This window comes from Ursus americanus, chromosome 12 (assembly GCF_024610735.1).
Source record: "Ursus americanus isolate L20-20 chromosome 12, mUrsAme1.1.p, whole genome shotgun sequence".
Lineage (NCBI taxonomy): Eukaryota > Metazoa > Chordata > Mammalia > Carnivora > Ursidae > Ursus > Ursus americanus.
Window position 1 is genome coordinate 12,287,875 of NC_142138.1, and position 23,030 is coordinate 12,310,904.

A 23,030-nucleotide genomic window follows, 5' to 3' on the forward strand; every position below is an offset into this window, starting at 1 on the left:
CGCAATAGTTATGCATCTAGGTACACAGCACCTGAGAGCCAAGAAGAGGTCTGAACTGGGGACATTGTTCGGAGCGTCAGCAGCATCCAAAGGCACTCAAAGCCCCAGGAGGGGAGGAAGCTGCCCCACGGGAGATTACAGACGGTAATCTCAGCAAAGGCGTGAAAGAAACTAGTACTTACAAAGACGAAGAGAATAAACAAGTTAGTAAAGGAGACTCAAAGAGGGTGCCAAGAAAGGGGGGGAGGGGACGAGTCCAATGGACTAGTAACAAAGTGAAGGAAAAGGCAGGGGCATGGCTGATTCTGTGGCGGCCACAGGGAGTCCTGGTGAGACGCGGTCTGGGAACTCAGTAAGTAGGACTTTCATCCTCATGGAACAACCCAACAGGAAAAACTCATCCACGAAAACTGATAAGCAAACAGTGAAAAGAACATGAGACTGACAAACGAGAGACATACTGTTCTAGCGCTGCCACTAACTGCTGGGGAGCCTGCAGGAAGGACGGCTTTTCATTGTGTTAACCAAGAAACGGGAAGACTAGACAGGCTCAGCCGTTTCACATCTTTCTGAGCAGTGCAAGCCTTTCTCACATGTACACAACACTGACAGAAGCCCCAAACCGGAAAGCACATCTGAGTAGAGCTGCTGTGGCTAAAGCAAGACAGAAGCTCAGGTCCCTGCTCGTTCACCACCCTCTTCCCTCTCCTTCTGACAGATATGTTGGAAAAAGGCAAAAATAATTCTGATCAACTTACCTGTATCTTCCAAATTTTAGTGAGCTCATCTAAAGACAATTTACTGCCCAAGAGTTCAATAATCCCCTTTATACGATCACAGTATTGGGCTTGGTCTATGTTGCCTAAGAAAAGAGACACCCAACAGGCAGACAGATACAGTGAACACTTGACTTTCTAAATATGATTCTATTAATTCAAAGCAATATTAACTTGCTACAACATTTAAAAGCTAATCCAGGCAAGGCAACATTTTCATACCTTCAGTACAAAAATACGTTATTTATAATTATATCAGGAAAAAAAATATATTTTTAAAACAACTTACCTTCCAATGCAATTGACAGAACTGAGTTTTCAACCAGCCAATCTAACAATCTGTCTGTATCTATAGCATTCTTCACAGATTTGGATAAAGTGCTATCTTCTATTAGTTTGGTTACCTAAAAAGACAGGATTATTGTGAACGACTCTAGTGCAAACATGCATAATCAAAACCTACATATATATGGATATATATATAGCCTGTGACTTTCACACTGTTATAGTGTGGTCTGATAACTAGCCAAAATGTACTGACGGCCAGTCACTATAATAAGTTAACAGACTACTTATTCCTGATGTCTCTTTAAAAAGAACATGGAGCCAAGAATGGCACTCCCCGGATGGCTTGGGGAACAGCATCTGACCCAAACTTCTACCAGTGCACATCCTCCAAATTCTATACTTGGGACCAGAGAGAAAGTGTCAGTCCCTCCCTGGTAATGGGACTACCTATGGCCATGATGTCTACCCCATGAAAGATGTCACTCTATAGGAAGAGAGAAGGCGAAACCAACACGCTCAAAAAGCAGGGACAAGACTTGGACACAGTCCTGGCAGTGGTCAGGTCTCAAATTCTAGTTGTTCCTGCTGCCCTTACAGGGTCTGGCTAGTCAATACTTCATTCATGTGAAACAGCCCAGCCTTCCTCCATCTAATTCCTCTTTTGGCCCCAGATGGTTCACAATGAGTTTATTCCACTTGCAGCAAAGAATCCTCCTAATTAATACAGAACTCCAGGAAAAATGACGGGAGTTAAGACTGAGCTATACTGTCTCCACCTATACTCACCAGAACCAACTATGTTCAGATGAAGTTTAGGAAGCTATAGGAAAATACTTCCAGCATTTTGCTTAGATCGTCGCAGTTGTAGTCTTTTTGTTTTTGTCCCAACCCTAGTTAGAACATTTGGTTTAAGGAAACACCTATCTGAAATATAACAAAAGGAAGTGTACCCCTAGGGTAAAAAGTAAATCTCAAACGGTCTATTCCAAGGAATTATGTTCCAGGATATTTCACAAAAACACTAAATATTTCAGCTACTTCAGAATGAATTTTAAATGTAACACACATAAAAAGATCACATTAACAATTATAATCCTATATACCATTTTATATATAATCGTTTTTGTATGATTACAAGAAACCATTCTTCTTCATTTCCCAACAGTTTTATATTAATGACCACAAGTTTTGGCAGAGCTTAAAGAGTCTGTGCTTTAAGTCTTCTGGAAGCAAATACAAAACTTACTTCTTTGAGGGAATTCATTTTAGCGCTAAAATGTGGTGATTTTAGCATGCGCAGCAGGATGTCTAATCGAAGGTCGTCCACCACGGTCACCAGATCCGGCTGGAAACGCATGCAGAGTAACTTGATGGCAGACAAGAGCTCAGGGATGCTAACCAACCTCTTTTATTAAAAACACACACAAACAAAAAAGGAATCATGAAAACATTTTGATCCCAATTCTTATAATACAGGAGTACAGGACATTTTCAACAGCAATGGTTTGGTGTATCTGATAATCCATATGGTCAATTAACTAGTTCGCTTTTAAACAAAAGCACACAGGTGAGCAAAGGGAAGGGTCCTGTGAGAATTTCAAGGTCAACAAAATAAATCATGTTAAATGTTAAAATTGCTTTAAACAACTTTGTATAACCTTGTGGTATCAAATTATTTTAAAACGTCTTCAATGCTACACCAGTTATAATACTATATAAATCAACATGTTAGTAAAATTCTGAATGGTATCACTTACTAAGAACACTAAATTCACTCTATTGATAAGATTTAGGGGTGCCTGGGTAGCGCAGTGGTTAAGCATCTGCCTTCAGCTCAGGGCGTGATCCCAGCATTCTGGGTTCGAGCCCCACATCAGGCTCCTCCGCTGAGAGCCTGCTTCTTCCTCTCCCACTCCCCCTGCTTGTGTTCCCTCTCTCGCTGGCTGTCTCTCTCTGTCAAATAAATAAATAAAATCTTTAAAAAAAAAAAAAAAAGATTTAATGCCAACCTGGTTCTTCACATTTTGGTTAGAAAATGTATAATTAATATGATGTGAGTTGTATGTGACCAGAATCCAAAGAACCATGGCGTGTGAACCCTGCCCCAGGTCCTGGCTGTGCTTCCACGGACAAACAGGCACTGGGGCCCATCTGGCTGGAGACAGGATTTACCTTGTCTTTGAGGTCCTTCTCCTCCACACTCCGCACATCCTGGATCGTAGTAAGGATGACTGGGTCTAGCATCGGCTGCAGAACAAAAGGGCTGCACTTAATAAAGACTCCTGATTCTGCTCCAGGATCTAGAGAGGAGACACTTCTTCATTCACATTTCACAAAGGAGAAAGTGCAATGCAAAGATGTCAATTCAAGTATGAGCTGCCACAGCTAGCTGCTACCATCCCAAGTAGGCCCGCAAGGGACTCCCTGCCCCAGCTCCTTCAAGACCATGTGGGTGCAGTCCCTGTCACTGCTATCTTAGAAGGGTCCTCTTATTTTTTTAAAATATGTTTTATTTATTTATTTATTTTTGTTTTTGCCAATAGACGTTTGATGTTTCTTTTTTTTTCCTTCAAATTTTTATTTAAATTCTGGTTAGTTAACATACAGTGCAATATTGGTTTCAAGAGTAGAATTCAGGGATTCTTTTTTTTTTTTTTTTTTTAAGTTTTATTTATTTAATATACTTGAGAAAGAGAGAATGAACACAAGCATGGCAGCGGCAGAGGGAGAGGGAAATGCAGGCTCCCCACTGAGCAGGGAGCCTGACACGAGCCTTGAACCCAGGACCCCAGGATCATGACTTGAACCAAAGGCAGATGCTCAACCCACTGAGCCACCCAAGTGCCCCAGAATTCAGTGATTGTAAGGGTCTTTTTCTGCCCCCCACTTAGGATTTTATTTATTTGTCAGAGAGAAAGAGCAAGAGCATAAGCAGGGGAAGCAGCAGGCAGAGGGAGAAGCAGGCTCTCTGCTGGGCAAGGAGCCCAATGTGGGACTCGATCCCAGGGCCCTGGGATCATGACCTGAGCCAAAGGCACACTTAACTGACTGAGCCACCCAGGCGTCCCTTATAAGGGTCTTTTTAAAAAGCAACCAAAGACACATAAACTAAAGCATAAGGCATGAGTAGGTATTATTTTTGTAATAAATATTTTGCATTTGATTTTAACAAATTAATGTAAGCGCGGAACACAAAAAAGGTGCTGCCATAGGCACTATTTTTGTGTGCTGATACGAATGAGGCCTACGGGAGACTCCTACAACACGATGCTCCATCATTAAATAAGTGACTCTAAATATTATGTGCGAAGTAGGAAATTATCTAGGTCTAAATGCTCACTTCCATCTCAGTAAAATAATTTTTAAAACTTATCTAGTGACAAGAGAAGATAGACAGTATTTAGCTGTCAAAGCCAAGAAGACATTAGCAATGAATTAAAATGACATCAGACAATTATCCAAATAGAATCTCTTCCTTTCTACTCATGCCCCTTGTACAGTGAGGACTGGGGGCTCTTAGGATAAGAGGCAAGCACACTGTTCTCGTCAGCAGCACCGGCCCTGCTTACTTCCCCCTGTGACTGAGACAGCATGATCATTTTACAGACAAGGAGCCCAAGGCACAGACGTAACATATGTCTTCCAAAATCACAGAAGTAGCGAGTAGTAGAGACAATTGTTGGTTTGTCAAGTAATAGGATGTGAATATGGTATGAGAATAAGTTCATGGCATGAATAGATCGCTGAATAAATGTAAGGTTGGACAGTTTGAAATAATTAAAATAAAGTTAAATATGCTACAGTTGGAAATTCAATACTTTTTTACTCTTTTTATAACACTATAAAATTGTAAAAATTCTATCAAACTTAGAATTTCTAAAGAATTTAATATTAATTAGTAGCTGGAATATTTATGCTAAATCTCTTTCCAACAGAGCAATGCATGGGTAAAAAGCATTTAAAAATCCAATCCTGGCTCTGATTATTAAAAAGCCAAGTATTAAATTATTAATAATTATCAAATTATTAAAAAGTCAAATGATTTGCCTCTTATATCTTAGTGTTTCAACTACAAAACTAATGATTATATGTTTAATAAGCTGAAAGGACACTAAATGTTTCTAAAGAACTTAATATCCAGAATGAAGAAATACATAAACAGCCATCTGATTTCATTTAAAAATCATGCAGGATTACTTTGACATTTAAAGAAGCATACATTTAGAAATTAATTGGTAGAAATTTCTAGAACCTACTAAAACAAATCCCATCTCCCTTGTTAAAATGGCCCTAAATGAGATATTAACAAGAAGGAACAGCGCATACAAACACATTGCTCCCAAAGGACACGATGCTTTCAAAGCCATTTATAGTGACTTAAAAAAATCTCTGTGAAAGTTACAGGTTTCACAGACCTACTTACAAAGAAAATAAAAAATGAAGGTATTTCAAAGTGACATTTCATTCAGTAAAACTTGTTAATTGCAACGGAAAGGAAAAAGAACATACAAAAGGCCTTAAGCATTAGAAAACGGATACACCCAGCTTCGACTACGGGATGACCTGCTGACTTACGACCTGCAGCGGCAGGAAATCAAACAAGATGTGCTGTGAGGCTGCTATTCACTTAGCTAGTGAGCAAGCCCAGTGGGTTGCTCAACACTGCTCTCATTTAATACATAATGGCACTGCATCCTTAAACAATCCTGTGAAGGGGGCTGGGATATATGCTGCCTACTTTATAGATAAGGAAACAAAAATACATGTAACCGTATATAAGTTATATTTGATAGAATAAACGAAAAAGGTAAAGAATCTTCTTAAATATCAGAGGTCTCCTATACCTTAAATTATTAATCATTTTGTAGTTATCTTCTGATAATATTTTTACTCAAAAAATAGCTAATCTCAAAAAAAGAAGTTACTTCGGATTAGGCACAATTCTGAACAATCTGATAAAAAGATAATGATGACTGTTGGTGTGTCTTAGGTCACCTTCTGTGTAAATGTAAAGTGGCCTCATCTTACCTGAACCACCGAGGAATTGAGGTACTCTGCACACACCCCTAAGGGCTGCACCAATGCTGAGACTGCCTGAAAACAAGGACAGTGCAGGTTAGACATCAATGTGCGAGGGTTGTTTCCTTTCAGCATTTAACAGACCCCCCCCCTTTTTTTTTTTAACAGACCCCTTTTAATGTATCAGAGACAATCTGAAATGGTGACTTGATCAAGTCATGAATGAAGGCATGGACAAACCATTTTCCTGGATAGGAAGAACTGATATCAAGATGTCAATCTATTTAAACTGGTATAGAAATTTAATGTAATTTAAATCATAATATGCCAATAAAACTTTGGAGGACTGGATGAAAGATTATTGAAGTTCCTATCACAGAATACTAAAAACTTTTATTTGAAAAAGGAGAGAAGAGTTGGTGAAGGTGTGAAGGGGTGAAATGTGCCTTCAACAAAAAATATCAGAAACTTCCATGAAGAAAATTATAAACCTTTACTAAAATACATAAAACAACGCCCAAATAAACAAGGAGATACCATGTTCTTGAATGGAAAGGACCAGTACTGCCATTTTCCATACACTGACCTATAAATTTAACACAATTCTAAACATGATCTCAGTGGGATTTTCTGCAGGACAACCTGACATGTTGACTATATTCAAAGAGTCAAACTATGAGAATGATCAAGAGAGTCTGAGAGAAGAATGATGTTGGGCAGACTGGAACTATCAAAGATGAAAACAGGGGAGCAAGAGTATACAGATGGGCAAAGAATGAACAGACGAATGAATAACTGGAACAGAAGTCCAGGCACACACCCATAGACACGTGGGGCTTTGACATGTGGTAGCGCCAACACATCAGAATAGTAGAGGAAACCAGGGATCAGTCATTAGAGAATCTTGTAATAATTAGTTATCTATTAGGAAGAAAATGAAATTGGAGCTCTATCTTACATAATATATAAAAAGAAATTCTAAATGAATTCAAGAACTAGGTATAAAAAATAAGATTGTAAAAGTATAAAATGAAACGAGTATTTTTATTACTTTGAGATGGGAGAACATTTCCTAAGCAAGTTAGGAAACTTTTAAGCTATTAAGGAAAAAAACCATCTACATAAAATGTGGAAGCTTCTGTACAGCAAAAGATACTATCAATAAAAATAAAAAGAGAAGTAAAAGACTGGAAGAAAAAATTCACACATACATGAAAGGAGACAGGGCACTGATATGCCGAACATAAAAAGAAATCCTGAAAATTAGTAAGACAACCCCAAAACAACCTAAAAAACTAGGTCAATTTACGAAGAAATGCAAATAGCCAATAATCACATGATGAAATGCTCAAATTCACAGGAAATCAGAGTATTGCAAATTAAATAATAAAATGCTACTTTTGTCCATTATAAAGAAAAAATTAAAGATGGAAAATATTCAGTACTAACAAGAGAAACAGGAAAGGAGTTTATAGGAGTACAGACCGGTACAAGCTTTTTGGAAAGAGATTTAATACTACAGATTATAATTTAAAGATGTACATAGTTTTTAACCCAGAAATCCCATTTTCTAGGAATCTGTCCTTCAGAAATGGTAGCATATGCACATGAAGACATCTATACGGGAAGCTCTCTGAAGAGCAAAAACTTAGAAATAATCCAACGCCCCTTAATAAATGACAGCATCAGGGTAGAACAGGTGTAGGAACAGATGAGAGCCATTAAAAACGATGACAGTGCTGACCTGGAAAGATGTCCATGAGATTGTTAAATGAAAATATGCTACTACTTATAGCTTGATTATAATTCAGTTTTAAAGAGAGAAAGAAAAAGAGGGAAAGAACATGCACAGGTATATTTTACATAAATTTAGGAAAAAGTCAGAAAAGCTATGCATTAAATGGGTAGCTATTACCTAGGAGGTAGGTAGGGGGACAGGCAACTTTCATTCCGTACTTTGTACAGCTGTCTTTCACTGATGAATTGTGAATGACGTTTTTTCCCAGTATTTTTCAAATTCAAAACTACGTAGATATAAACGTAAGTGTAAAATGAATGCATTTACTTGTACTCGGTGGCCTGAATTTATTCTAGGACATAACCACCTCCTTAGCTGGTCAGAAAGCAGGCCTTTACTGTGAAATTTTAATCATACTCGTTTGCTAAAATTAGAGTCTCGATCTTTGGAAATCTCTTTCTCCTATGACTGAATTTTATCATCTCCTCAAATACAATCTAAACAATATAATTATGTATCGACTGCAGCAACAACACGGTTGTTCTGAAAAATGGCAAAAATCCTGGAGGAATCTTTAGCCTCAAGATATCTGATAATAATGAGGGTAAAGCCAGATTCCTATGTATCTACCCTTAGCCGATTTTCTTCCAAGTAAGCGAGAAACTTGGGATGCTCTGTATTTTTTTTTAAAATAAATTAACTCGGCCAGAAATTAGTGTTTCAAAATTTAAAAAAAAAAAAAAAAAATGAAGCTAATTTCTGATATGGCCAATGACCTCTACAGCCAGTTCTTGAGAAATAATAAACTGGATAAAACCCTATATCCAAATAGATTTTTTGTTTTAAAAGCTTTGTTTCTTATTTCACTACTCGTTATTTTCCCGGTCAACAGTCACTTCTAATATGCTCGATCCATTCAACGGATTGAGCCTAGCAACCTAGCTCACGTCAACGGATTGAGCTAACAACCTCGCTCACGTCAGGGAAGGTAGAAGCCACTCCCCGGTCAGTGCTGGCAGCAGTATTTATGAACCGGCAGACACCTGATCTTTCACCATGAACGGTGGCAAGAAAGGGTCTGGCTCTCTCCTGGATGTTATTACCGTCCTCACCCAAAGATGGACCGGGGGAGTCAGCTGATTAGCCACGGTTCCTCAGGAATAACTGCTGTTCTACGCGCAATACTGCATCACTTCGGGGCAACGTACTACCGTCTTTTCTGATCACCTAACAGCAGTAGCACTGTGCCTTATACACGGCAAGTACATAATGAGTAGTTGGCTGAATAAGTAACTAGAAAACAGAATAAAGTGCTCTGAGTTACAAACAGGTCAGCACTCCGTGAAAAAGTAAAGACTAAGTTATTCCCCCTTACCACAAGGTGAAACTTTTTTGAGAAAATGAAGTCATAAAAAAGAGAATGGTATTGTGCCTGAGGGAAGAGTCTAATCAGCTCCTGTTATAGCCCTTTGTTACCTATCCATCGCTGTAACACAAAAGCTAACAACCTTCAAATGAAATACTTTATTTGTGCCTGGGACTAGGAACTACGTTGTCATGTGAATCACGACATTGTTACGTACACGTGCACTTGCCACAGACAGCAACTGTCCTTAAAAAGCAAGGTAATTTCATATAACCCTCACAAATGAACAGACAAATATCACAGGCAAAGGGAAGTGAAGTAAAAAAGAGCAAACGCCCTTTGCTGAAACTGGGTTATGATTAGGAGCAAGTATTCCTTTGGTTATCAGAACCACGGGACGTGCTCCCGCAGAGAGAACTCACACAGTAACGTTTCCCTTCCTGTGTCAAGACTGTGTCCCTTGGGTTACAAACCAGCCCGAATAAAGTGAACTTCCACTTTGGGCATATTTCATGGTTTAACTTACCCCAAGTTCTATATCTTCTGAATGAAGCTTGGCTTGGATTGCTGCAAATCCACCTAATTCTCCAAACTGAGGGGAAAAAAGGGCACACATTATTTTTAAAATGCTGTACACCTTAATAATTTAAGCAAAAAACGAAGGCTACCATTCTACCCTATCAACATGCTCTATATAATACCGATCTTGAGAGACCCATCCCAAAGATCATTCTAATGTTCCCGTGATACTCTGCAGGAGGCGTGCCGAGCCCTAACGCTGAGGCTCATCTGTATACACAGCACGCGTGAAAAACAGGAGGAACTACAGAATCTACCTCCTTAGGAGAAAAATTCTTATGACTCTAAGCTCTCATTTACTTAAAATACCAAACTCTAGGGCAGTCTCGTTAGAGGAAGGAAAACATGACCGTATTAATAAAAGTTGTATACCTTATTTACCAAATCCACCACCCATCCATGAGGCTCCTGTGAGAAAAGAAAACAGAAATTGAGATGGCAAGACAAGAACTTCCCCATTAATTCTTTTATTTCTTTTAACTTCGGTCAAAAGTTGGAGGAAAGGGGTGCCTGGGTGGCACAACGGTTAAGCGTCTGCCTTCGGCTTAGGGCGTGATCCCAGCGTTCTGGGATCGAGCCCCGCATCAGGCTCCTCTGCTATGAGCCTGCTTCTTCCTCTCCCACTCCCCCTGCTTGTGCTCCCTCTCTCGCTGGCTGTCTCTATCTCTGTCAAATAAATAAATAAAATCTTTAAAAAAAAAAAAAGTTAGAGGAAAAAAATATGAAGATTTGAAAAATATTTCAAAAGGCTTTTCTACGTTGCTCCACGTGAGTCCGGGCCATCACCATACAGGATTTCCGGAGGCTGCGCGTCCGTGCTGGGATGGCACTGCTACAGCATGGCGCGTCCGTGCGTTTCTGCGTGGCTGAGAGCAGGGGCTCAAGCTCTCCAAGGTGCAGGATAACTTAAGTTAAATTCTCTAAGAAAATTACGTTTTAGAAATCAGGAATTCCTAACCTAAGGAGTAGCAGATCCCGAATAAAGAGGCTAAGTTTCAGTCCCAGCTGTCCCACTAATTGGTGCCCTGGAGCACGCGCTTTCTTTTCTTTGCTTTCCCTCCCTGCTTTCCTTTTCTAAGCAATTCGCTGCTCCGGGGGCTGAATACCATTGTGGGGGAGCAGAGACTATGAAAAGATGTGGTCCCTGCTTTCATGGAGCTCATACTGTAGCAGCGTCCACAAAAGCAAGTAAACCAACACATACCTAAAACCTAATTCAGTCTAGGCTCAATCCCACAAAAGGAAAAACCACATAAAGGTCCTCAAATGAGAAACGGAAGGAGCCTACTCTGCCCAGAGTGGTGGTCACGGAAACCCTCTCCGAAGTGGTCTTTGAGCTGGATCCTACAGAATGACAGCGATTTAGCCATTCAAAGAGTCCAGGCAGAGAGGCCGAAATGGAAAAGGTCCCATTTGGGGAAGGCTGTGAATTGGAACTGGGAGGGACTCTCCCAGCTGGGACACAGTGAGCCGGGGAGAGCAGCATGGGTGGAGCTGTCGAGAGAGGCAAAGCCTAGATCCTGCGGAAACGTGTAGACTGGGATTGGAAAGAAAGCAACAAAAGCGTTTAAACCAGAAAGTGACACGTTTTATGTTATAAGATGACCAGTCTCGCAGTTGTCTGGAGGATGGAACAGAATGGACGAAGACGAGTGGAAGGGAGAGACGGCAGTTGGAAGACAAGTGCAGTAACCAGGTAAGACGTGACAGTGTCATGGGCAGGGTGGCAGCAGCAGAGACAGAGAGAACTGAACACCTTTGAGATGAACTCCAAGGACGTGTTTATGGTTGGAGGTGGGTCATAAGGGATGAATCGTGGTGGACTCCTATGCTTCTGGCTTGAGCACCTACGTAGATGCGGATGCTGTTTACTGATGGGGAGAAGGAAGGCTGGGGAGACAGAAGGAAGATCCATTTCAGGCACACTAAGTTTGAGACGTCTGTGTAGTGACCAAAAGGAAAACAGCTGGCCCTTCAAGTCTGGTGTGCTCAGAGAAGAGGTCTGGGCCACAGAGATACAAACTGAAGGGCCATGAGCACAAAGATGGCATTTACAGCCATGAGAATGGAAGACAGTTCTTAGGGAAAGCATAATGAACAAAGAGAAGGCGGCTCTGGGTCAAAGCCGAATGGAGGTGAAGGAATCAAGGAGGGCAATGCGATGACTTACGGAGTAGGTGAAGAAGCAAGAGACTACAGAAGGACTGATTTTGGGGGGGCAGGAACTGACAGTGACCGCCACTGTTGATGGGGTCAGGAGACATTTCCTGTGGATCTGGAAACATGGAGGCTGTTGGTGCCTTTCCGAGAGTGCTTTCAGCAGAGTGTTAGAAAAAAGAGGTCACGGAGACTTCGGTCTCATTACCCTAAACACCTAACTGAAGAGCGCTAACACCACCGGACAAAAACACTAAAAAAAATCTTTTAAAATACACAGTTGAGTTGGCACAAAGTGCTCAGAAGCTGAAAACAAAGAGAAAGCAGAAATCGTGTGAGGTAAGCAGACTCTGAGGCCAGCCTTCAGGGTGCAGGCTGTGGCCTCCATTTTCACAGCCAAGGCGGGGCTGGGAGATAAGAGGAGAGAGTCACATAAAGCTGGCACTCAACGGGCTGCCACCTCAGTGTAAGGTGAACTGAAAGAACTCGCCTGCAAGAAAGGGGGAACAACAGGGAAGCCTGCCTACCTTGACTCTGATCCTGGATGGAGGGGAGTAAAAAACTCTCTAAGAGTCTGTAAACATAGACTTGCCTCACACGGCTTCGCTTCTCAAATCCATACTAACTTTGGGGCGCTGGGTGGCTCAGAAGGTTGGCCGGCCGACTCTTGGTTTCGGCTCAGGTCATGATCTCAGGGTGGTGAGATCGAGCCCCAGGTGAGGTTCTGTGCTCCACATGGAGTCTGCTTGAGATTCTCTCTCTCCCTCTCCCCCTGCCCCTGCTCACACTTTCTCTGTCTCTAGAATAAGTATATCTTTAAAAAAAAATTCACACTAACTTGATGGTTTGAAATACCTTAAGCTGAGAATTTATTCTAAAGTGTTCCCAGACTGAAGTGCTCCCAGACACCTGGAGGAAGTAAAGGTAAACCCTCTTTGAAGGAAGAAACTTTCAATCCAGGCTTCAAACAATCCTCCCAGATTAATTTTCAAGAAATACGACTTCATAGAGAAACAAATACAATATATATATATATATATATATATATATATATATATATAATGGTATATACACAGACATAAAACAAGTTGAAGTTAGTAATATATATATATATATATATACGCTACGGTAATATATATATTATGGTTATATATATATATATTATGGTATATACACATACAGACATAAAACAAGTTGAAGTTAGTAATATATATACACTATGGTAGTATATATATATTATGGTTATATATATATATATGTATGTCATGGTATATACACATACAGACATAAAACAAGTTGAAGTTCGTAAAAGCCAACAGAATCAAACCTGCAGATATCAGACACAGAACACAAACACACAGGAGAATGAAAACACGAGGCAGGAATGTGAGATAATAAAAATGAGTAAACAAGCCAACGAGAACCAAACAGAATTTATATAATTGAAGAAAAGTCACTGAAATTGAAGACTAAACGAACAGGTTAGACGGCATACCTGATAATGAGCAGAACCACAATTAGTGAACTAAACCCCAGATCTGAAGAAATGATCAGAACCTGCAGCACAAGGACATAGGAAGATGGGAAAATGAGAGGTTAAGGGACACAGAGGACAGACACAAAGGTTTAACATGTATCCACCTGAAGTTCTGAAGAAGAAAGACTGATTAGTGGGGAAGAGGCAAGACAGTGGCTGAGAAGTTTCCAGAATTGTTACAAGATATTAATCCTTAGATTTAAAAGCCCAATGAATCTGAAGCAAAATAAAACGAATACCATAGTCACAGGAGTCAAACTGCCAAACATCAAAGAGAAAGAGGAGATCGCCAAGAGCAGCCGTGGAGACGGGACAGACTTCTTACAAAAGCAACAACAGTCAGACCAACCACCAACTTCTCGACAGCAATAATCAAATCCAGAAGACACTGACATAGTATCTTTGACATTCTGAAAGTGTAACAGTCAATCTAGAATTTAAAACCCAGAGAAAATACTCTCTGAGGCATGGGAAATAAAGTTCGGGCCATCAAAAACAAAGACTTAACCACCAATGGGCCCTTACTAAAGGACCCTTTTGAGGATGCACTCCAGAAAGAAAAAAAACGACCCCAGTGGAAGCGATACAGAAGGTATGGTAGTCAGTGAGACAGCACATACATACGGCTAAGTCAAAACGCCGTATAAGAGAACAATGATGGTATCTGTTTGAGGGTCAAGCAAGACAGAGAGGACTAAGACACTGAACGATAAAGACAAGGGGACAAGAGTAAATAAGTCAGGCGGGAACTGGGCACACAAAACATTCCAAGGTCTGTATGTGCTGCTCAGAAGAGGATAAAGATATTCTGAAATTCTGATTTCCTTCACTTAAGTTACAGTTCTAGGGTAACTAGTAAAAGAATAAGTGGGAGGGGAGAACACAGAATCTTCTCTGGTAGTGGTGTGAAGGGGCAGAGAACCATGATGAAGCTGGACAGGGGTGTGGGATCAAAGGCAGAATTTTTAAAGATGGGCAAGACGAGCGCACGATGTACACAACAGGAATGCTCCGACAGAGAGGAAAAGACCGAGGATACCAAAGGACAGAAAACCCAAGGAGGAAGATGCTTGAGAAGGCAAGAAGAAAGGGGATGATCTCGGGGCTCTGCAGGAGGGAGAAATCCTGTGCAGTACTGAGAGGAAATACACAGACTGACCCTTTCTGGTCCTGGATGTCACGTGTGGAGACTGAGGGGAAGAGAAGGAACATCTGCAGAGTACTTATAATAGTGAACCCCTGGGGTTAGTGTTTCTGTATACAGTTGCCATCCAACCTTCACAACAAAACTGAAGGCGAGGGTTTAATATTTTGGGAGGCAAGACTGGATATAGTCACAGACGCAGACAACAAGGCTGGGTTACTTGGGTTCTTCCCGTGACTAGTCTGTGGACTCAGGCAAGGACTCAACTTCTGTGTGCCTCAGTTTCTCGTCCATGAAATGGGGTCAAAAATAGTACTTCACTCACTCAGTTGTTGTGGAGATCAAATGCCACAGTGTCTACTCACTGCCCTTTCCACTTGGCCCTCATCCCCTTGTCTCTGGAGGACTGCCTGACCCTCCCGGACAGCACCGGTCACCCCCTCCTGCAGTCCACGTTACTACGGTTGCATGTGCTGCTTATGGTACCTTAAGTTTTTGTTTTCACATTTCCTCCACTAGCTCTAAGTTAGGAGCCACGGCTTATTACTCTTTATATGACTGCTGAACTAAACTTCTACTTCGACTAAAGCAATGGACAAGTTTTTCTATGTACTCCATTGACTCCTTTCAACGGTTTCTCCAAAACCAGAGTTCGATCAACAGACTGTTTAGATTATGTACTCCTTGTGGGTATAATGTTATTGGGCACACTGTAGGCCTTTAAATATAAAATAAAGATAATTGGTTCTTGACTTGGAAAAAACCCCAAAGCTTTAATGCTTCTGGAATTTAAAAGAAAATGATACATGAGACTACCTTCTAGATTATTTTTTCTAGTCATAATTAGCCATTTCAAATGGTCTCAAATGCTCTAGCTTCTCAAACATCTCTGAGAAACTGGGACACCCATAAACTGGGGTTCTGACAATTCAATAAATAGGGCACTGATGTCATGCGGTCATTTCGCATTTTGCTAAACGTCATTTCAAATCTATAAAATTCTTTATGATGTTGGTTAATAGCTGTGGAAAAATATGCAATATCTGAAAAAAAGTTAAGCAATTTTATGAGCCATATGGAATATCTGTCATTTTTCACAGACTGTTTTAATCCTTCCACGTAAATTTTTATAGCAGAAAAAATCTTTTTCAATACATTTCTCTATAAAATGACGGAACAAGACCATGTTTACCTTTTGGAAAGTAGACACAGGTGAAACAGCAAACATATTTCCCTCCCCAAACACTTCTGTCCAATTCCTTTGAGACACTTTCATTCTGTTTTTGAAATGGTATTCATTATCAGGATTGAAAGCCTAGATTCAAAGAGAACAGAGAAGCACTATTATTATCTATTTCTATAGCAACAAATATTAGCATTAGAAAAGAGGAAAATATAGCCTTGGACTCCTTCGGTAATGGAATCTTCCAAACATCCCCCAGTGTGTATTCCTGGGCTAGTGCAGAGGAGCAGAAGAGCAAGGCAGAGCTCTCCTCTCCTCTTCTGTCCGGCGGCTGCCGGGAGGGAAGGCAGGGCGCACGGCCAGGAGCTGCCCTAGGTACAGCCAGGCAGCAGGGCCGTAAAGGCCCCTTCTTCACACAGCTAATGGGACTAGTCAGGGAAAGAGGCCAGAAACCAAACCGCAGGAGCACCCCATGTGAAAGCATTTATGACGTGAATAATTAGGAAGACATGAGGGAAAGCAATTTAATTATTCTAAGAGCTGAGAAAGCTATTAAAATTAGAAAGGTATTTTGTTAAAACTGAGAACACAGAATGAATGGTTGCTCTGATTTTAAAATAAAAAGCAAGGTCCCTAACAGCTAACTTAATGTCTTTAACAATATCATTATCGCTCATTATTAATGACAAGTCAGAGGACAGTTGGTGTTTTAAACAAAATCAAAACACAAAGTACTTCATTTTAGAGATACTGTACCATTGTAAGCACACCCAGGAGACCAGTGGGAATCGGATCTTGTTTAATTCTCTCTGCAACCAATTCTATTAATAGCATCAACATGTTGTAGATTCCTTCATGAATTTCAGTACCCCACTTGTGAACAGCACTCGAAGTCAGGAGCTACAAAAACAAAGGGCGCTTTAGAGCCTAACTTGAAAAGAAAAAGTCTATTGTTTATCAGTTCAATCTTAAATAATCAAGAGAGGATTACCACAGTATCACTTTTATGCAGATGACTTGCTTTAAAACCCCTGTAGCCTGCAGCCCATCTATTTGCTCAATGATTTCAGAGTCAACATTGAGTTTTGTTTTCGAACGTTAATTTCCTTACATTGAAGCAGCTGGTTTAAAAGAAAATTTTCATTTGTTTTCCTACTTTTCGTTATTACTAAGGGATGTCAAGTGGTGTACAACAAGTAAGAACCTGAGACCAAATCCTGGAGCTACTACTGTTTTATAGCTGGATGGCCTTGGACAAAAAATTACCCGAGTTCCCAGAGGCTCAGGTGTCTCACGTCTAAAGAGGCAAAATTCCTACCCACTTCACACAGATGTGAAGAGTAGCAAAAGATAAAACAAATGTGAAAGTGTTTTATAAATAATAAGGTATTACTATTAATATATTATGGCGGCCCCTATTAACCAGTATTCCTAGAATCTAAGAAATGTACGCTGTGTTTCATGACTTGAGCATACATATTCTTGTTGTATTTTAAGTATCTCAGAAACGGGACCACATCTTCCTACCTGTTGACCAGATGGCAGCAGAACTCTGAATGTGAAAAAAATTTTAGAAATACTTTACCAGATTATTTTGCTTATATTTTCCTTTTTGATATGTATAGAAGGAACATTCAATTTTAAAAAAATGTTTAAGCAAATCTAAAAGAGCTCGAAGTGATAAGGCATTGTAACATTTCACAGCTATTTTTCTTAAATATAAAACAAAATATACAAACAATGGTGCATCTTACACTCAGCATCTTAGAGTCATTAAAAAGGAGGGAAAAGGCATGTAGATGAATCTACATAAGTGGATTTCTCCAATCCTCAGTCTAGTCCTTGGGGAAATCTAACGCAGGAACAACTTGGCGGAACGGGGAATGAGAAATCAAAGGGTTTCACTTAATAAAATAATGGCAAATTAGTATGGTGGTTTCATGTTTTTGTAAGATTTCCCCTCAGAAGGAAAATACTACGCAATAAAAATTCCATCTTGGTCACACTGAGAACCCCTTAACAAGGGCAGCTTGAAGGAGCCCAAACGTCTTTAGCTGCAGAGAAAAACCCAAAGTCCAGATTTTCTAAATACCAATTAGCTGCACAATTTGCTCAAACGAGCAATAATCCTAAGACTGATTTTATATAAACCAATGAGTTACTTTCTTTTTGCAAGAATTTTTTGCCTGCCTCTATCTTCTTCCTATACTTAAATACTAAAGCAAAATGAAGCAGATTAGCATTTGAGAAGGGTCATATGACTACAAAATAAAATGTATGTGGATTTAGCACCACTCCGTCTGTAACCTTCTCATTTGTTCAGTTTTGAATGTGGAAAGGGAAGTCCACCTACTCCGCAGGGTTGGGGGGGGAGAGGCAGGGGAAGAAGACAGGCAGCCCTTTGTGGGGAAGCCATGCTCACGGTTTAAACGTTAACTGTGCACTATGGCCAGACCTAGCTTTCCTTCCCTGCTTGAACACTCAGTGAAGAATCCAGGCTGGCCTGAAGGTAAAAGGGGAAGAAGGCAGACATGACAACAGCCCCTTTGGTGCGCCTTATTCGTACAGCTGCTTATTACTTACACCCTCCCTTCTAATGACACATTTGAGGTGGCTTGTAAGAGATGTCAAGGGGAAGAGGGTAGAGGGATAGTCATCGTACCAGGAAGCAAAGATAGGGAAACGATACCAATTATATAAAATACGACTGAGTTTTCTGGTAGCCAAGTCTAAAGGCACACAGAATTCTGTAAATTAAATTCTGATTTAATTAAAAGAAAGCATGCTTTATTGATGCAGCGGCGAACCTTTTTAATAGCTCTAAACTGTAAAGAGAATTTAACGTATCAGTTTTACATAAACACCACCAAACAATATAACAGAGGGTACCCTTGTGCTCGTAGTTTCATGGAAAAAAAACAACCTAGCAACCAACGGTTGGACCACTTATTACACTATTACAAACAGCTGAGGACATAATATAAAACTGTTTTCTGAAGTGTCTCTGCACAGAGTTACAGTAATATGCTCTAAATACATAACTTGTTGGTGACCTGTGTTGACACAGGGCTCTCTGGATCTGGAGATCATCAAACTAAAGGTCCTTATACTGATAAATCCTTTTCCATGACTCTGAATAAAGTTGCGTTTTCTTTCTCTGTAAATTTATGCATACAGCATAATGTATCACAGTATGTTACATTATAAAACTTCTATTTTTAAAAAAATTACTATAATTCTTAACACAATTTGTAAAAGTTTAAAATAATTTTAAATGATAAATTGGTAGATGAATTCATCCAAAATGAACATACGTCTTGATTCCATGTAATCTCTGCCCAAATGACAATTTTAAAGAATTTCGCACTTTTCTCAAAGATGCAGCTGTTTTTGTTCCTAAAATTAATTTTGGTTTTTTTTAAGCCTTGAATCAAGGGAGAGTCGATCAAGATGTAGATGGGAATAATAGTTTACAAATGAACAGTTTATTTTACTGGGTTTTAAGATAAATACAATCTTCACCCATCTGTAGTTCTAGTGGCTTCCTTGCATATGAGACAAAAATGGATGTCAAAACCCAGAAGGACAAGACAGCAGGGAGACTCATTCATTCAGCAAAGATTTACTGAGCTCTCTCTTGGAGGCAAGCACTGGCTATACGCTGGGGAAAACGACAGTATCTATAACATTGTCTCTGCTCTTTCGGGATTCGGGACTCATGTCCTGAAAAGGAAATCATGCTGAGTTAGACTGCTTTCAGAAACACAAGTCCTGTGATCTCCTATTCTCCCTGTTAAGAAAAATTGCTTTATAAGCGATGTGACCAGAAGGGGAGGAAGCACATCACTCTAGCTCTGCCACAGATACTGCCACATGCCTGCCATTTTGCCATGAAACCTACTCAACCCGGCCAAACTTTGTGTAGTTCAAAATGCCTGCTTCTGTCTCAGTTCAACAATCAGTACAAACGGCTTGTATTTTGATAAATACGCATTATCTTTCTAAATGCCAGAAGCCTTACATTAGTAGGAAATGTGATTTCCTGGTATAGGTAAGTCTTAACCTATTCTTTGGCAATTAAAGAGAAGGAAGTAAAAGTGACAGCCACCAAAGACATGCACAAACAACTAAATATAAAAGTAAATCATTCATAAGCCCCAAATTCGGAGTGACTTTGTTCATAGCAGGGGATTCCTCAGTTGAACGAGACTCATAAACGGGTCTCACACAAAAAACTGAAACTAAAACAAAAAGCCTGTTCATTCTCACCCCCACCCAAAAAACCAGACTAGCACATTTTTTCTTACCTTTTTAAAGGCTTCAGGCATACACCTATCCATAAATCTTTTACAATTCTCATCAGACTCGGAAAGACCTTAGTAAAATAAATGAAACAATACGCCTTACTAAGATTTTAGGCAGATTTCAGAAATCACATATATCATTCCAAATTCGTAATGCATGGAACGATTTCTTTATAGAAACTTTGATTCTTAAGGGATTATTTAAGCAGAATATATATATTCTGATGAAGGAACGGACTGACAATCACAGTATTAACGTATTTGTTAACAGCATAATATATTAGTATGTATTAACTCATATACCTTTGTTAATAATATAATAAATAATTAGAAGTGAAATGGTTAAACTTATGTTTCCATTGTCAGAGTAACTTCAAATAATCTGACTTAACGCCAACAGCCACTTCTTACTAACTGTTGTTTTCCTAAACAGCTCTATAAAAACACAAATATTCTCAATAGATACCAAAATCACTCTTCTTCCCTAAAACAAAGCAAGGGACTCTTGTGTCAAATGCACAGAGTTCTGCCTGGCACACAACAGGTGATGAATATTTGCGAAGTGAATGAATGAATCCACTGTAAAATTATCCTTTGGAACACATTGTTTAAAAAAACTTGATAATGTATTTTGCTTGTCATTGGGAATACTGTTGGACACATTTTCTTTTTTTCAGACCCACCACGTAGCATAGTACCTACATCCTAACAGGCACGCAATAAATGCTGGTGCTGAGAAGCCCGTCATAACGTGCCATAAAAGGCCATGAGAATGAAATCTGATCCCAGTCAAAATATTTCCTTTTGATGTGCCTCATATTTAATCATGGTGGTAAACTATGCACACTTTTAATGAGGGGGAAAAAACCACAAAACAGTGGACCAATTCATCTCACTTTATAACCGAACTGAATATGAAAAATAAATTGTTTTTTCTTCAATGTATTTAGAGTCTAGAAGCTTCCTTATATTGACACCCATTTTCCAACCTGGAGATATTTTATTACTCTATTAGTTTAACATCTGTAAAGCACTTAAGACAGTGCCAAACATTTAATATGCACAAAATGTTCACTAAATAAATATTACTTTCTTCACTTAAAGAATAAAAAGCCACTGAATTGAACCTTAAAGTGCTCCAAGCTTTTGTGGAAAACATTCATTTCAATTTCTATAAAGCTTTTCAATTATATTTTAAAGACTCTCATACTCTGTTGGAGCTAGAAGAAAACAGTTTAATTCAAAGCTTTTATTCCACAGGGGCTACAGTAAGACTAAGAGAGTAAACGATCAAATATTATACAGATGCGTGATCATACAAGAGTCAAGATTAACGTCAGGCCTCCTATCAAACCAAACAGTCCCCTCCTCCTGTGTCCTGCAGTGAGAACTTACCAAGTCTGGCCAGATAGGTAGATGCCAACAGGCATTTGCCTAGTGATTCTTCTCGCTTATAAGGGATGGACCAGTGATCAGTCAAAACGCGGCTTTCCAGTTCATACAAATTGGTTGTAGGGAATTCAATTCCTTCCCCTGAGCAGTTTCCGTTTTCATCATTCTTCTGACAAAAAGGTATTATGGTAAGAAAACAAATACACACGCTCATTAGTGACTACTGTAAAATGGCTCACCTGGGCACAGAGCAGACGCTGACCCAGTGGTGGCTGTGAACACTGAGTGTGGATTCCCCAACTCTTCCCTCATAGTCACATCTTTTGCCAGACTATCTCAGATACTCCCAGCTCTTGTCATGGTGGCACCCCCGCTCTCGCAGAGGCCAGCTGACTTCTTTCTTCAATCTCTTGTTATGAAAGAGCACACCCACCTTCCCCTGTTTTCAGAAGGGAGAGGTTTTCCCAAAGAGTTCTCCATATTGCTGTCTCCATCTACTCACACTGACTCCCCCCTGACCCCACACCGGTATGGTGGCCACCACTGTCATTAAATCCAATGAACAGTTTCAGTCCTTTTCTTCCTTCTCAGCAGTATTTGCCCTTCTTGCCCGCTCCCTCTTCTTGAAGTGTTAGCTTACATCCCTCACCTCCCGGGAGGGCACACCTCCCTGTTCTCATCCTCCGGGTCTTGTTCTGTTCTGTTCTGTCTCTTCCGGTACACCCCCTCTTCCTGACCACCAAATACTGGAGCTTCTCAAACCTCAGTGCTAGGCTCTCTCCTCTCGGTGAAGGGCAGCACAGCCAGAAATCAAGGACTCATTCTTAAAACCCTGTTCTCCCATCCCCCCTCCAAGACCTGCTGATGAGACCCCCTAAATTTCTTTCGAATCATCTACCTCTGTCCACGTCCGCGGAGATAGCTCTATTCCTGAATACACCCGTCTACCTTCTTCAACCTACGTTAACTCCCGTGCGTCCTTAACTCTTTCAGAAAAGCCCTTCTGGAACTCCTAAACTATACTGGATTCCTCTCATTATTTTATAATCTAACCACCCTGAACTTCTCTTTCATGGCACTGCTCACAAATTTTACACTTATTTGTCATATATTTTATGTTTGCTGCCACTAGACAAACTCCCTGAAGACGTGGACCCTGTCCAGTTTCGACTGCCTTTGGTGCCTAACACACAAAGCAGGTATTTAATATGTGTTGGTAAGTAGAAAAATACTTCATGCAAACAAGGTTTCAACTACCAGTAGGGTAACTGCCAGACTTTCCATCAGTTCTTACCACAGTAATTTGTTATAAAGCTAACTGGGCCCCTCCCCCAAACTGCCTAATACCTACTCTGGTTTCTTTAAAACCTAAATATTTTCACAATTCACTCTATAATTTAATCATTACAAAATAAAATCATTCCATTAAAAAATTACCTTTAGCCTCAGTTAAGGAAAAGACCATAAATATAAAGTAGAAGTGATAAAAATACACAGAAGAAAATGATTTTCAATCCCATATGAGATCTAAAGGAATGTGACACTTT

At 39.9% G+C, this 23,030-nt stretch overlaps 1 protein-coding gene across 3 annotated transcripts in view; it reads right to left on the reverse strand.

Moving 5' to 3' along the window:
* USP24 (ubiquitin specific peptidase 24) overlaps positions 1–23,030 on the reverse strand; it is a 132,991-nt gene that overhangs the window by 82,213 nt on the left and 27,748 nt on the right. For 2 of the 3 annotated variants that reach the window (XM_045802243.2, XM_087865917.1), the window contains exons 2-12: positions 21,487–21,652; positions 20,095–20,162; positions 16,544–16,687; positions 15,797–15,919; positions 10,139–10,174; positions 9,714–9,779; positions 6,093–6,158; positions 3,237–3,311; positions 2,311–2,469; positions 1,066–1,180; positions 759–862 (exon numbers count right to left, since the gene is read on the reverse strand). In XM_045802243.2, coding sequence (XP_045658199.1) covers positions 759–862; positions 1,066–1,180; positions 2,311–2,469; positions 3,237–3,311; positions 6,093–6,158; positions 9,714–9,779; positions 10,139–10,174; positions 15,797–15,919; positions 16,544–16,687; positions 20,095–20,162; positions 21,487–21,652 — 1,122 coding nt within the window. The remainder of the gene's footprint in view (positions 1–758; positions 863–1,065; positions 1,181–2,310; positions 2,470–3,236; positions 3,312–6,092; positions 6,159–9,713; positions 9,780–10,138; positions 10,175–15,796; positions 15,920–16,543; positions 16,688–20,094; positions 20,163–21,486; positions 21,653–23,030) is intronic. The other variant, XM_087865918.1, reaches the window with a different exon arrangement.